Raw genomic sequence first — 13,922 nt, forward strand, 5'->3', positions numbered from 1 at the left:
AATTATTCACAACTTCTTTTAGAATCAAAAAGAATTAGAGCTGAACATCTGTTTTGAAAACTGTCCATGATGTTTGTTGCTGTTGTATGTCTTTTGATCCTTTTTGTTTTCCACCATTTTATTAGATACCTAACATCTCTTGTTATTTAACTTTTATTGAGTTATCAAGAGATTGAAAATGTCCAAAAAGTGCTATGAAACTGATGCATAACCAATCTGCAAATAATAATATTTGAGCTGTAAATTGTACATAAATAATCTGTAATACAGATAAAGTATTTAACTTAATTACTCACCTTGTATGATAACCATTTGTTTCCAACATAGAACACAGGATGGTGTGCTTCTACAAAACATATTTACAATTTAGTGCATTTTTAAGTTTAAACATTCAATTAAATTCAATGACTGAGAAACAATTTATCAATTATGCATGGATTCATTTTGTGTGTTGAAAAGGAAATGTTTAATGCTTGCACATAAAAAGATATTAAAAAAAAAAGAAAGAAAGAAATGACCACAAAAATACCATTAACAAGAGGCTGTCACAACGACAGCAAACCGGATTTATTAATATTTATTTGTGTCCTGGCAATATCACAAGAACCATTACTGATGAATGGTGAAAGTGAAAATCGTCAATATCAAATTTGACCTCCATTTTGTCATCAGTATCAACATCTTAAAATTTGAAAAGCTTAGATTGAATGGTTCATGAGTAAATGCAACAACGTGAATGGAAACGCCATTTCACAATCTTTCAAGAACCATAACTCCTGAACGGTATAAGTCAAAATCGTCATTATTGAACTTGACCTCTAATTTGCCATCAGTAACAACATATAAAAATTTCAAAAGCTTTGGTTGAATGGTTCATGAGAAAATGCACGGACACGACTGGAAACACCATTTTTCAATCTTTAAAGAACCATAACTCCTGAACGGTAAAAGTCAAAATCGTCATTATTGAACTTGACCTCTATTTTGTCATCAGTAACAACATATTAAAATTTGGGAAGCTTTGGTAAAACAGTTCATGCGTAAATGCACGAACACGACTGGAAACACCATTTTTCAATCTTTCAAGAACCATAACTCCTGAACGGTAAAAGTCAAAATCGTCATTATTAAACTTGACCTCCATTTTGTCATCAGTAACAACATATTAAAATTTGGGAAGCTTAGGTAGAACAGTTCATGCGTAAATGCACGGACACGACTGGAAACTCCATTTTTCAATCTTTCAAGAACCATAACTCCTGAACGGTAAAAGTCAAAATCGCCATTATTGGACTTGATCTCCATTTTGTCATCAGTAACAACATATTAAAATTTGGAAAGCTTAGGAAGAACAGTTCATGCGTAAATGCAGGGACACGACTGGAAACTCCATTTTTCAATCTTTCAAGAACCATAACTCCTGAACGGTAAAAGTCAAAATCGCCATTATTGAACTTGACCTTCATTTAGTTGTCAGTAACAACATATTAAAATTTTAAAAGCTTTGGTTGAACGGTTCATGAGTTAATGCACTGACAACATTTGATTCCCGCCCGCCCGCCCGCCCGCCCGCCCGCCCGCCCGACCGCCCGCCCGCCGTACATCCCCAAATCAATAACCGACATTTTTGTCACAAAAATCCGGTTAAAAATGATGAATATTTCATAAGATTTTCAAAAATAGTTTCATTTGAACTATAGCTTCTTTACATTGTTTCAACTAAGACTGTAATTTCAATGGAATTGTATACTTACATAGGCTACAAATAACCAGACCCATCTGGCTGAGACTGGTTCTGTGTAACCAAAAGGTTCTTCTTCAGGCAAATTATAGAACTGCCTTGTGGGAAATATTTCCCTCCAAATGACTGTCGTCTGCACAGTTTCTCTACAGCAGACGGACATAATGTGTTGGTACTTCAGATAGAGGTAGATATCTAGTAAGTCATCATGTGGCAAGTGGTTACATATTAAAGAGTCCTAAAATAATAAAATTTTTAGATATATGTATTTCCTATATATATTATGTAAAGGATTATTATTACTTGAAGACCAGATGAGCTACTTTTCTGTAGTGAAATGCTAAATAAAAATTACCCTCATCTTCTTTAAATAATTTTGTTTTAAAATGTGGATCATATGAAAATGATCTGAACTTTAATACATTCTATGTAGCTAAAAAGTAACACAAATATAAATTTAGAATGTGATTAAAATATACACAATACAGTAACATTAAAATTAATAAATTTTTAAGATAAAATAAATTATGCACAATAAGTATCTTGACGCTTGTACTTGAAATATTTGAAATCAAGTAAAACTATGAATTACATATAAAAACAAATAAAAGGCAGAATGACTTATGGAATTGATTATAGCCAGGAAGTTAACTCAAAAGTGCTGAAAATGAAGTATGGGGTTGCTAAATTTTAAAGATTGAGCACAAGAAGGCTATATTTAGTTGATGGAAATGATATGGATTATGTGGCTGACCATCTCTGACTGTTCTGTTTATAACAGTGTTTACTACTGTTGACTAGTAAATACATACCTTATAAAACAAACAAGATCCTAGCACTGTATATGTTCTTCTACAACCATAGTAACTCTCAGACTGAAAACAGAGAAAACCGGATTGCAATTAAAGATATTGATTACAGACATACAGGTCAGTAATGTAACAAATACAGACGCAAGCTTGATTTTTTGATTTTTTTTTAAAAGTTAATGGAAAACATAATATGATGTAGAAGCAAAAAAACATTTTGACTACCCATAAATTTGTTTTACCATAACTTTACAGTTCCATAAGAAGATCATCAAATGTGCTATCAAAGAGTATAAGTCATCAATGAAACTTGGTGCCACATGTGGAGCAGGATCTGCTTACCCTTCCAGAGCACCTGAGATCACCTCCTGTTTTTTGGTGGGGGTTCGTGTTGCTTAGTCTTCAGTTTTCTATGTTGTGATTTGTGTATTATTGTTTGTCTATTGATCTTTTTCTTTTTTAGCCATGTTGTTTTCTTTTGTATTTTTGACATACAAGTAAAATTGTCTTTCTGGTATCTTTCGCCCATCTTTGGAGGGAACATAAATAAATCATTTGGCTGTATGGTAAAGATTATTTTACATAAACTTACCATTTCTTTACAATCTGGTGCCTCCCATCCTGTTACTAATCTATCAATACTATCCTGAAATCAAATATAATTCTATTATTATTCACACATCTATACTCATTTAAATATTATTTTTTTAGGAAAATTTAAAAGCTGGTACCCATTACCATTTCTAGCACAAGAATAAATAAAAGCTTGATGGATGATATACTGGTTAACCATCAGACAGCTCTAAAGCCCAAAAGGTGCCGTCTCCCCAAAAGAGTTTTATTGATAGAAATATTATTCCTTAATATAAAAAAACCTACTCCTCACAATGTTTAAAACCATAACACCATTAAAAATATTACGCAGAATGCATTAGATTCTGAAACGGTGAATTGATAAATTATTTTGCTTACAATTTTGATTAATCAATGTATCCGTTCTTTCTTGTCCATAACATCATGTTAATACATTATCATACATGTTATTTGGATATACTTATATCTATTAATATACTGCTATCACTATACTTACATTAAACACAGAATCAAGATGAAGATATTGCACTGTATAACTACTACACTGGTCAACATCAACAGATGACGTAGACGTGTCCATCTGATGAAGGACTGAGGTCAATAATGCTGATATACTTGGGTGATTGTCTCGATGAGAAAATGCTTCATGTAAGGAATTGTATTGCACTCTTATAACACGGATCAAATTCTGAACAACTTTTGACAGTAATAGGGGATGAATCCTGAAATAGAAATAACATTTACATGAAATGTATTATAGGAGAAAAAACATCAATTAGCTTTGGTTATTTAGATTTTAGGTTTAGATTGTGAAGTTTTCTGTCATACATATCCATTACTTTACTTACGTAATTAATATGAAATTGCAAATATTCAAACAAATGAATAAGAATTTTATTAGATTGAGATAAATATTCATTAAAGTTAGTTTTTTTTTTAAACCAAATTTAATAAATTGTTTGAGTATCAAGGACAAGATTAAATATCCAAATTAATATTCTGATTCAAACAATAAAATAATTATGAATCAGTCTAATAATTATAATTAATGTCATTAGTGCTGTAATAAATTGTTAAAATCATTGGTACATTGTTTTGCTTTGTATTAATCTTATTAAAGTGTAAAATACTGTAAATTCAGAAATTTTTATGTGCATTTAAAATTGCAATTTACAAAAATGTGAAATAAAATTACTATAATAAGACAAAGTTATACCTATCTTGTTGAAATATGACTATAAGAAGATTGTTTTCTTCTTTATGGTAGGAGGCGTTCATCAGTGTGTTGTTATACATAAATGTTGATCTGAAATTATAATTAAACCACAAATTCATAACTATTAAGTATTCTAGTGAGTCAATATTATGCTGATGAGACTAAAATAAAACATTGAATCTGAATCTAAATCTAAATCTAAGACAATTTAATATCCACTTAGTTCTGAGTTTACTTATACCGTTGATTCATTATCATTCGAGACATACCAATTTTGAGAATAATTTTTAAATAAGTCAAACTTTAAATAATTACCATTTTAATTCAAATTTTCAATGAAGTACAAAATTTCAATTCTGGTATTGGTACCCATGTTAATAAATGAATCCACGGTATAAAGTTATTCTTAAAAAAAAAATCCCTAAGTTTGAATACTGATTGTTCAAATGTGTTCTTATTTACAGAATAACATTTCCAGTGTATGTGTGCTTCCAGGTGCAGATTTTCTTGCTTCAGCTATATTCCTCTTTGGTTGGTTTGTTGTATCTTTGACACTTCCCCATTTCCATTCTCTATTTTATAACTTTTTAACACAAAACATAATACACACCTGTTTGTAGATGATGGTGAAATTTCTGCTAATGAACTGTAGATGGTCACAAAAGCCCCTCGCATCCCTGATAAACCACTACATTTCTCTGGAAACTGGAACAACAGATCTTCCTACAAATATAATGTGATACTAGTATTATAATTAATTATAATTATATAAGTAGCACACTTAAGTAGTCAACCTGTTAGATTTTATTTTTTTTAAAACTACTGGATGTTTTTTTTTTATTATGATCTTTTTCTAGTTGCATTTCATTCTGAATGTGTAGGCTGTGGAAGATAGTATCTCTGTTTCACATTAGAGTATTGACATCTTAAGGGCATACTATACAGTTACAGGGGAGGTAATGATGTTGCTAACCTAAATTGTTATTTAATTTTGCGACGTCAAACTCTGACTTTTCTGGAAACGATTCAGTTTTCAACAGATTTTTATCATTCAAACTTATTTAACTTGAAAACTAGTGCATGAACTCCTATGTTTTAAAATACCATTTGGTTTGAATCCGAATTTTGAGCAAATATACAAAATTTCAACCTCATTTTACTCAAAAAGTAGCACATGAAGGTAGAATGTGTCCCCAGTGCACGGATGCCCCACTTATACTATCATTTTCTATATTCAGTGGACCGTGAAATTGGGGTAAAAACTCTAATTTGGCATTATAATTAGAAAGATTAAAGTATAGGGAACTAAGTTTTAAGTTGATTTGACTTCAACTTCATCAAAAACTACTTAGACCAAAATCTTTAACCTGAAGTGGGACAAACATCAAACTGATACACAGACCAAAATATAATGACTCTAGGTTGGACATAAAAATTTGTAATCTGAAAAATGTGAGAGAATAATTGGATTTTTTTTTTTAGATTTGAGTCTTGACATCATAAAAATCATAAGTTGCCCTGTTTCACAGTGATTTACTTTTCATTACCTTTTTGTCAAGAAAAGATATCATATACAATATACACTTGTATTTCAATGAACTTACAAATTGCTATTTTATTATTTTATTTGTCACTTACAACATGTTTGATAGAATTGAACTGAAATGAAAAAGTTAATATAAGTTTGAATGCATATCAACTGTATTGATGACACTGTCCTGTTCAACACTCATCTTCATTTTAATTGATGGATTATACATGTATGTCTTATCACTTTTGGAGAAATAGTAGTCCAAATAATGACGTCTTAAAAGGCTATTATATTTGTTTTCTTTGACGCCTTACATCGACTCACTGTAAGGCGTCAAAGCATAAAAATAAATAAGCCTTTCTAGACGTCATAATTATTTGGACTAGAGAATGGCTGTAGAAGTGAATGACAATAGGGACATGAGGGAATGAGAGTATCAAAGTAATATAATTCACTCCCTCAACAGACTGTGCAAGACCTTCACAAGTAGACAAGGTCATTTAAAAAACATTGTCTTCATCCTCAACTTGGAGACAAATTTTCTTAAATAGCCTTGTGTACCCAAGTGTGTAGAGAATATAAATAAATTAAACTAATAATGGTGTTCCTGATGCTAGATCTTAATTACCTTTGAATAACCAGCTTTAAATCTGTTCAGATCATTGCAAAATTTAATTAATTTTTAATTGGAAACAGCTTATAGGAAAGCAGTTATACCAGAAGGTCACAGGATACTGTAGATAATTTTTGATTAAACACATCAAAATGGATTTAAAACATATGAGGGATATTCAAAGCAATATTTAATACCAAGAAACACAGCTGTAAAATTGTCTTTATTTGAATTCTGTTTTAATGACTAATGATAGAAATTAAGCCAACACATGGTAAAATTGTTTTGTCATCAAACAAGTCTACATACATTATGATATATATATTAAATTATTGTCAAAGTTTTTTTCTTCAAAGCTATCAATTTTAGTTATTTTGTGAACATATTTTTGATTCATGGGGTTTTTTAATAAATGAAAACCTTACAAACAAAAATACCCCAAAACATTAGTTTGTGTTAGTTTCTCTGATACTTTTCTCAACTTAGCAAAGGTGCTAGACAGTCAGATGGTCAATTATTATTATTTTACTACAAGTATGTACAGTCCAGACAATGATTCACAGGACAATTGATAAAATATATATTCCAAATTTATTTTTTCCCCTTCAAATATAAAGTAAAGCTCCATTTTACCAGCTCCATGTTACTGGTATGGACTTTCAAGCCAAAGTACTTTCTGAACTCTACTTTGCATATTCAAAGATGTAACTTAAAAGCAGAGCATATGAAATAAAATGAACACTGCATAACTAACAATATAATTTCCAAGTCACAATCTATAACGACAAAACTTACATCTTTATTGTTGTTTTCTGAGTTCAGTTTTTCTAGATCCACATACATGACAGCATGCAAGTTATCTGCCCCTTGTTTTCCAAGAGTTATGTCCTCTTGTTTAGGCAGCAACTGTACTATCCCAGAATCCTTTGTAATGGTCTTTTTCAAAATTTTATGATGATTTGGTTTTGAAGACTTCTTCGAGACTTGTTGTACAACAAAAGACGCCTTAAAATGTAAAATAACTTTATAGTTGAATGTATATTTAATGCTTTTGCATAAGGAATAAAGGCACATGGCACACCTTTGAAATGGTTGGCATATTGTTGATTTTAAAATTTCACTACATTAATTAAATTGAATAAGAAATTTGAAGATAAGATTTTTATATGATTTTTGCTATATGATATAGCCTTTTTGCGCTCATGCGGTGTAAAGCAAAAACTAATCATGATTTCGGATTTTTGTTTTAAACCAAAACATAAATAGAAGTACTTTTGTTTAAAGCTGAATGTTTTATAGTATACTGCAACTGTGCTTTTTGCATAGCCTTGCATTTACTCTTTTGCTTGTCAACTCTTAATTACACGAATCGATTTTAATTTTTGTTTAGGCAATATCATGAATGTATAATGATTCTATATTCAATTCAATAAAACTCTTACTTTTGAGAAAAATGTATAAAAACAGTTTCAATATTGCTTCCTCTTCTCTTTCACAATAATGGATATACAAAATTAGTGTCAAATGTTTTTTTTTAACACTGACTTTTTTCAATAGAGAGAACACGAGTACAAAATAAACATACAGGAATCTGATGTTCAGTAGTTGTCGTTTGTTGATATTGTTCATAAGCATGATAAGTGTTTCTTGTTTTTTTTATATAGATTAGACCGTTTGACTAGTAATTTTTGTGGCTCTGTGTTGAAGACCATACTCTGACCTATAAGAGTTTACTTTAACAAATTGTGACTTGGATGGAGAGTTGTCTCATTGGAAATTATACCACATCGTCTTATATATGTACATATGTATCTGGGTGGAATCAGAAAAAATGAAGCAAAAGTGTGACATGGGGGGTCCAATTTCAAACTTAATATTTTGTATTTCTTTTTGTCTTGCCCTATTACCAATACTTTAAATTTTATAATTCCAAAGTTTCAGGCCGAACGAAACAGACACATTGAATAATCTTAAATTTTAATAGCATACATCTCAAAAATATTTAACAGAAACCATACTACTTAAAAACAAGTTTGGTAATAAAACAGTCAAGAAAACATTGCTCAGACCTTTTCCAAATGAAAGTCAATATAAAAAGGAAAATTTTAAAACCAAAATTTCCATCTTTTCTGCTAAATCATATAATAACAATCAAATTGAATAGCTTAATTTGAAAAAAATAATAGTAACTAGTGATTGAAGTTTTTGCCAATAAAAAGAATCTTAATATATTTCAGTTACAATAGTAAACTTTGAAAGCCCTGAGATTTTGTGATCATTTGCAAAAAACAAAATGTCATTTCATTGTACCGTTTTAATGTAATTGTATGTAGAAAAAGCCTTCTATTTTCAGTATTTTGTCACACTCCTGACATATTTTATAAAGATTGAAAAATGCTTTAAACTTTCACAAAAAATCACTAAACACATTGCTATATCATTGATTTCAATTTCTGATATCTTTACCCATAGAACAGGACTTTCTTTTTAGGACCATTTAAAAAAAACACAAAGAGAGGCACCCCAAAATGTCAGGAGTGTGACAACTGTCTTTAAACATCTACCAAAGAATACAAAGGACTTAAATGTTTTATTTTTTTTATTTTTCAGAAGTGGCTATTCCAAAGAGAAGAAAAAAAATCATTACCACTGTGATATGTTTATATCATAGATGTGGGAGTGCATTATATATGTCAGGAGTGTGACGCTTTTTTAAGGCATTTTCTGTCAATTCATAATTTCACAAGAACAAGTTCCACAAGTTTCTTTGTGTAAGAAATGTTAAAACCAAGTAATATTCATATCATTTACCTCTTAAATGTGTTATTTATCATGATTGTTTTGGCACAATCAGTTTTAATTAGTCATTTTTCTATTTTTTGTGCACTGAGTAATGCAAATTTATCAAAGGAAATAAGTGTGTACAACTATAATATCATATAGGAAAGTGAGGAAATGAATTTTGTACAAAATAGAACAATTATTTTGATTTAAAATGGTATATTTAAAGATGTTTCAAGGATTAACCATTCAGATGTAATTCGTCACACTCCTGACATGAATTTAACAATTTAAGAAAAATATGAAAATTAGCTTTATTTTTAGGACAGATAATTGAAAGACAGCTAGTAAAATGAAGAAACTTTTGGTAAACCTTCCATTCCTTAAAACATCTACCAGATTTGCTGAAATAAGCAGGGCAAAATTTTCTAGAAGAAATGATTCAAAGAAAGAGACTTCGAATGAGAGAACTCGCAAATACTGGCTGAATCTGAAATTAAAAATTGATCAGCGGAAGTTGGACCATCTTAAAATAAAAACCTATAAAACCAAGCTAACAAAAAAAAGCTTAAAGAAAGAAGAACTTCAAATTCCAAATTTTATAAACAATATAAAGAAAAACAAAGGCAGTGGCAGAGATACAGTAGAAAAAAAGGAAGAAAGATAAAAAAGAAGTTGGGTTGAATAAGGACTTAGAATCGAACAAAAACAGCTCAAAAATTAAAATGAGAACAGATCTGTGACTGTGTCAGATTCCAGATCTACAGTGAGAAAACCTGCACAACAAACAAGAAAACAATTGCCACAAAACAAAAATGCTTATAAATGATCCCTTCTAGAAGGCCCTTCTGGGTGTAGCATTTTTTATGATGTGTTTCAAAGAACTCGTCCAAGCATTTGGGTTTTGTGGCAGTTGTTTTCTTGTGTGTTGTGCAGGTTTTCTCACTGTAGATCTGGAATCTGACAGTTACAGATCTGTTCTCATTTGAATTTTTGAGCTGTTTTTGTTCGATTCTAAGTCCTTATTCAACCCAACTTCTTTTTTATCTTTCTTCCTTTTTTTCTACTGTTTTTCTGCTACTGCCTTTGTTTTTCTTTATATTGTTTATCAAATTTGGAATTCAAAGTTCTTCTTTCTTTAAGCCTTTTTTTGTTAGCATGGTTTTGTAGTTTTTTATTTTGTTTAAGATTGTCCAACTTCCTCTGATAATTTTTTAATTTTATATTCAGCCAATATTTGCGGGTTTTCTCTTTCCAAGTCTCTTTCTTTGAATCATTTCTTCCAGATAATTTTGCCTGGCTTATGTCAGCAAGTCTAGTGGATGTTTTAAGGAATGGAAGATTTACCAAAAGTTTCTAAATTACTAGCTGTCTTTCAACTATCTGTCCTAAAAATAAAGCTAATTTTCATATTTTTCTTAAATTGTTAAATTCATGTCAGGAGTGTGACGAATTACATCTGAATGGTTAATCCTTGAAACATCTTTAAATATACCATTTAAATTCAAAATGATTGTTCTATTTTGTACAAAATTCATTTCCTCACTTTCCTATATGATTTTATAGTTGTACACACTTATTTCCTTTGATAAATTTGCATTACTCAGTGCACAAAAAATAGAAAAATGACTAATTAAAACTTATTGTGTCAAAACAATCATGATAAATAACACATTTAAGAGGTAAATGATAGGAATATAACTTTGTTTTAACATTTCTAACACAAAGAAACCTGTTGAACTTGTCCTTGTGAAATTATAGATTGACAGAAAATGCCTTAAAAAAAGCGTCACACTCCTGACATATATAATGCACTCCCACATCTATGATATAAACATATCACAGTTGTAATAAATTTTTTTCTTCTCTTTGGAATAGCCACTACTGAAAAATAAAAAAGAAGAACATATTTAAGTCCTATGTATTCTTTGGTACATGTTTAAAGACAGTTGTCACACTCCTGACATTTTTGGGTGCTTGTATAGAAGTTAATCCAATATGTGAATTATGCACCTCAGGATGTCTGTATAGCCTTTTATGGATAGCTTATACATGTATACAATAAATACTTACCAGTTTTACACACAAATACTCCTTTAAAATACAACCATAACACTTTAATTTAGAAATTATCAAATTTTGCCAATATTAATTTTTGGTACATACCTTTTCACAATGTATATTTATTTACATAATATTTGTGCAATGATAACACCAATCTATAATCTACAAAACCTAGTATTGAAGAATGATTATAAACCATCTTCATATACATGCATTCATCATAATAATTTTTACTCAACATGTAAATTATTAAAAAAAAATCCTGTCACACAAAAAGCGTCACACTCCTGACAAATTTGACATGTTTTTTTAATAAAACTTTTGGCTGGTACAAGATATCTAAATGAAATTTGGCTGCAAGTTAGCTGGTATTGAACTTGTTGGTTTGACATTTAATTTACTTTCCTAAATATAATGGGGGAAACAATATGCCCCAATATGTTAAAATCTTCATTTTTTCTGATTCCACCCATCTGTATAATAGTATGCTGTTATAGTAAATAATGCATTTCTTAAAGATTGAGTACACTCGTGGTGACATACATGTATGAATGAATATAAGCTAGTGTGTATAAATCTTACACCATTCTTATTTATTTATTCTATATTTTGTACTTGTAAAATCTGGAGAAATTTTTTTTTAAATGATTTGAATTTTATGAAATTCATATTGAAACTTATTTTTTTAGTAATTTCTTTTTATCTTTTAACATTTTTCACTTCATATTCAGGATAATTTTTTTTAATAAAAGACCTTTTAATTTAAAAACATATTTTTTTTTTATTAGTAGTCTAATTGCCAAAAGGTTAAGTTGTTCTCATTAAGGACCAACATTTTTATCTTTTTTTACATATTGAATCCATGCCAAGGTTAAATTATTAGTCCATTTTCTGTTTTTATCTTCTATTCTCTAGTGTTTTGTGTGGTTGTTTTTCCTTTTAATTACAGTGTTTATCAAAGGTCCATTATTTTTGTGCTTCATTCATATGCATGTTTTGCCAATAGTGTGGACAACCAAAGAATTCATATGTACATGCTATTGTAGTTTTTTTATTTTGTGGGTTATAAACATGATAAAGGGTAAACATATTTATCTTTCAAAATTCATATAGCATGGAATTTAGTCTGTGAAGTTAAAGCTCAAAATAATTTCTAACTCAAGAGATAAAAAATGTTCTTCAGCTTGATACTAGGAATAGTGTGAATAGTTTTGTCTTTGTCATGTATATCATTTAATTATGTTTTTCACGTTCTGCGAGTTGACATTTATCATGAAAGATATTGTCCTGAGCTTTTTTAATAATTTTTTTATTTATTGAAATATAATTGACAGCATTGACATACAATTATCCACTGGAATGGCATATTTTACCAAATATTAAATTAGTCCTAATCAATCAATCCCTATCTTCCCCAATTCTGTAATCACTTCAGTTTTTAAAAAACAGCATTCATTCACCTACATATCTTTTTTAATATAGACAAACTACTACTGTCATTTTCATGTATTGAAATAGTGTCAAAATATTTGAAACTGTGTTAAAAAATCAACAAGAGTAACAATGAGAACAAAGTTAAATCTTTAGTAAGGCTTATAGTTAAATACACCAAGGGGTCAAATATCTAGCCTCAGGTTTAGTTAAATAAGCCGATTTAAAATAAGACTCTAAATTATTTATCACAATATTTTTTCATCTTAAGACTTAATGAGAAAAAGAAATGAAAAATACCTTGGTGTTTGTTTTTATGAGGTACGAGTGGTTAATAATTCAAATTGAAAAAACTTGTGAAAATAAAGTGAAGAAATCTAATTAAAATTTAAATTTCTTGATGTTTTGATAGTTTGGGTCAGTGTGTGGCCACTTATCTTTATTAAGTTTATAGTATATTTGTTCAATGTTAACCAAAACAAGAACTGGAATAAACTAGGTAAAGAATTGAAAACAAGATTGTTATGATATAAATAACATATATAAATTAATTATTTTACTATAAAATTCCCAAAATTCTGAGCTCGTTCTGTTTTATAGTCAATCAAATATAGACTTTCAATTCAAAGGCTGTGTTGCAATTTTCTTAACTTTATTACAGTTTTGAGGTAACTTCACATATAACTAGAAACATGAGAAATATGAACTGTTCAAATGTCACAGATAGTCCACTCCTGAATCCAACAGACTTGTTTTTCTTACAATGATCTAATTCATACATAATTTTTACATTTTACTCAATAAATAATTTCATGTACATGATGTTAGAGGTTTTTGAACAGTAGCATTATCCACTTTTTACAGTACTTTTGTATTTCAAGAGACAATGTAATGTTATTCTATATATTTACAACACCCAAGTTGTTCAATTGAATGTAAAAAGCTTTTAAAAAAGGTTACAACAGAAAAAAATATTTACTCAAGGACTAAAGCGCAGAGCTCTAAACAAATATCCAACATTAGGTAATATTTATTGATTATATTATGTCTTTTAGGTTTTTAGAAACTTACACAATGTGTCGGTTAGAGACTTGGATGGCTTGCAGCAAATAACTTTACTTTGTTACATCAGACACACAACA

At 29.5% G+C, this 13,922-nt stretch overlaps 1 protein-coding gene across 1 annotated transcript in view; it reads right to left on the reverse strand.

The window, feature by feature from the left end:
- Nucleotides 1-13,922, reverse strand: part of LOC143085188 (protein inturned-like) — a 36,734-nt gene that overhangs the window by 12,126 nt on the left and 10,686 nt on the right. The window contains exons 4-11 of the mRNA XM_076261419.1: nucleotides 7,300-7,509; nucleotides 4,971-5,083; nucleotides 4,361-4,450; nucleotides 3,641-3,866; nucleotides 3,143-3,196; nucleotides 2,554-2,616; nucleotides 1,755-1,979; nucleotides 297-346 (exon numbers count right to left, since the gene is read on the reverse strand). Coding sequence (XP_076117534.1) covers nucleotides 297-346; nucleotides 1,755-1,979; nucleotides 2,554-2,616; nucleotides 3,143-3,196; nucleotides 3,641-3,866; nucleotides 4,361-4,450; nucleotides 4,971-5,083; nucleotides 7,300-7,509 — 1,031 coding nt within the window. The remainder of the gene's footprint in view (nucleotides 1-296; nucleotides 347-1,754; nucleotides 1,980-2,553; nucleotides 2,617-3,142; nucleotides 3,197-3,640; nucleotides 3,867-4,360; nucleotides 4,451-4,970; nucleotides 5,084-7,299; nucleotides 7,510-13,922) is intronic.

The sequence above is a fragment of the Mytilus galloprovincialis genome, chromosome 8, assembly GCF_965363235.1.
Source record: "Mytilus galloprovincialis chromosome 8, xbMytGall1.hap1.1, whole genome shotgun sequence".
Lineage (NCBI taxonomy): Eukaryota > Metazoa > Mollusca > Bivalvia > Mytilida > Mytilidae > Mytilus > Mytilus galloprovincialis.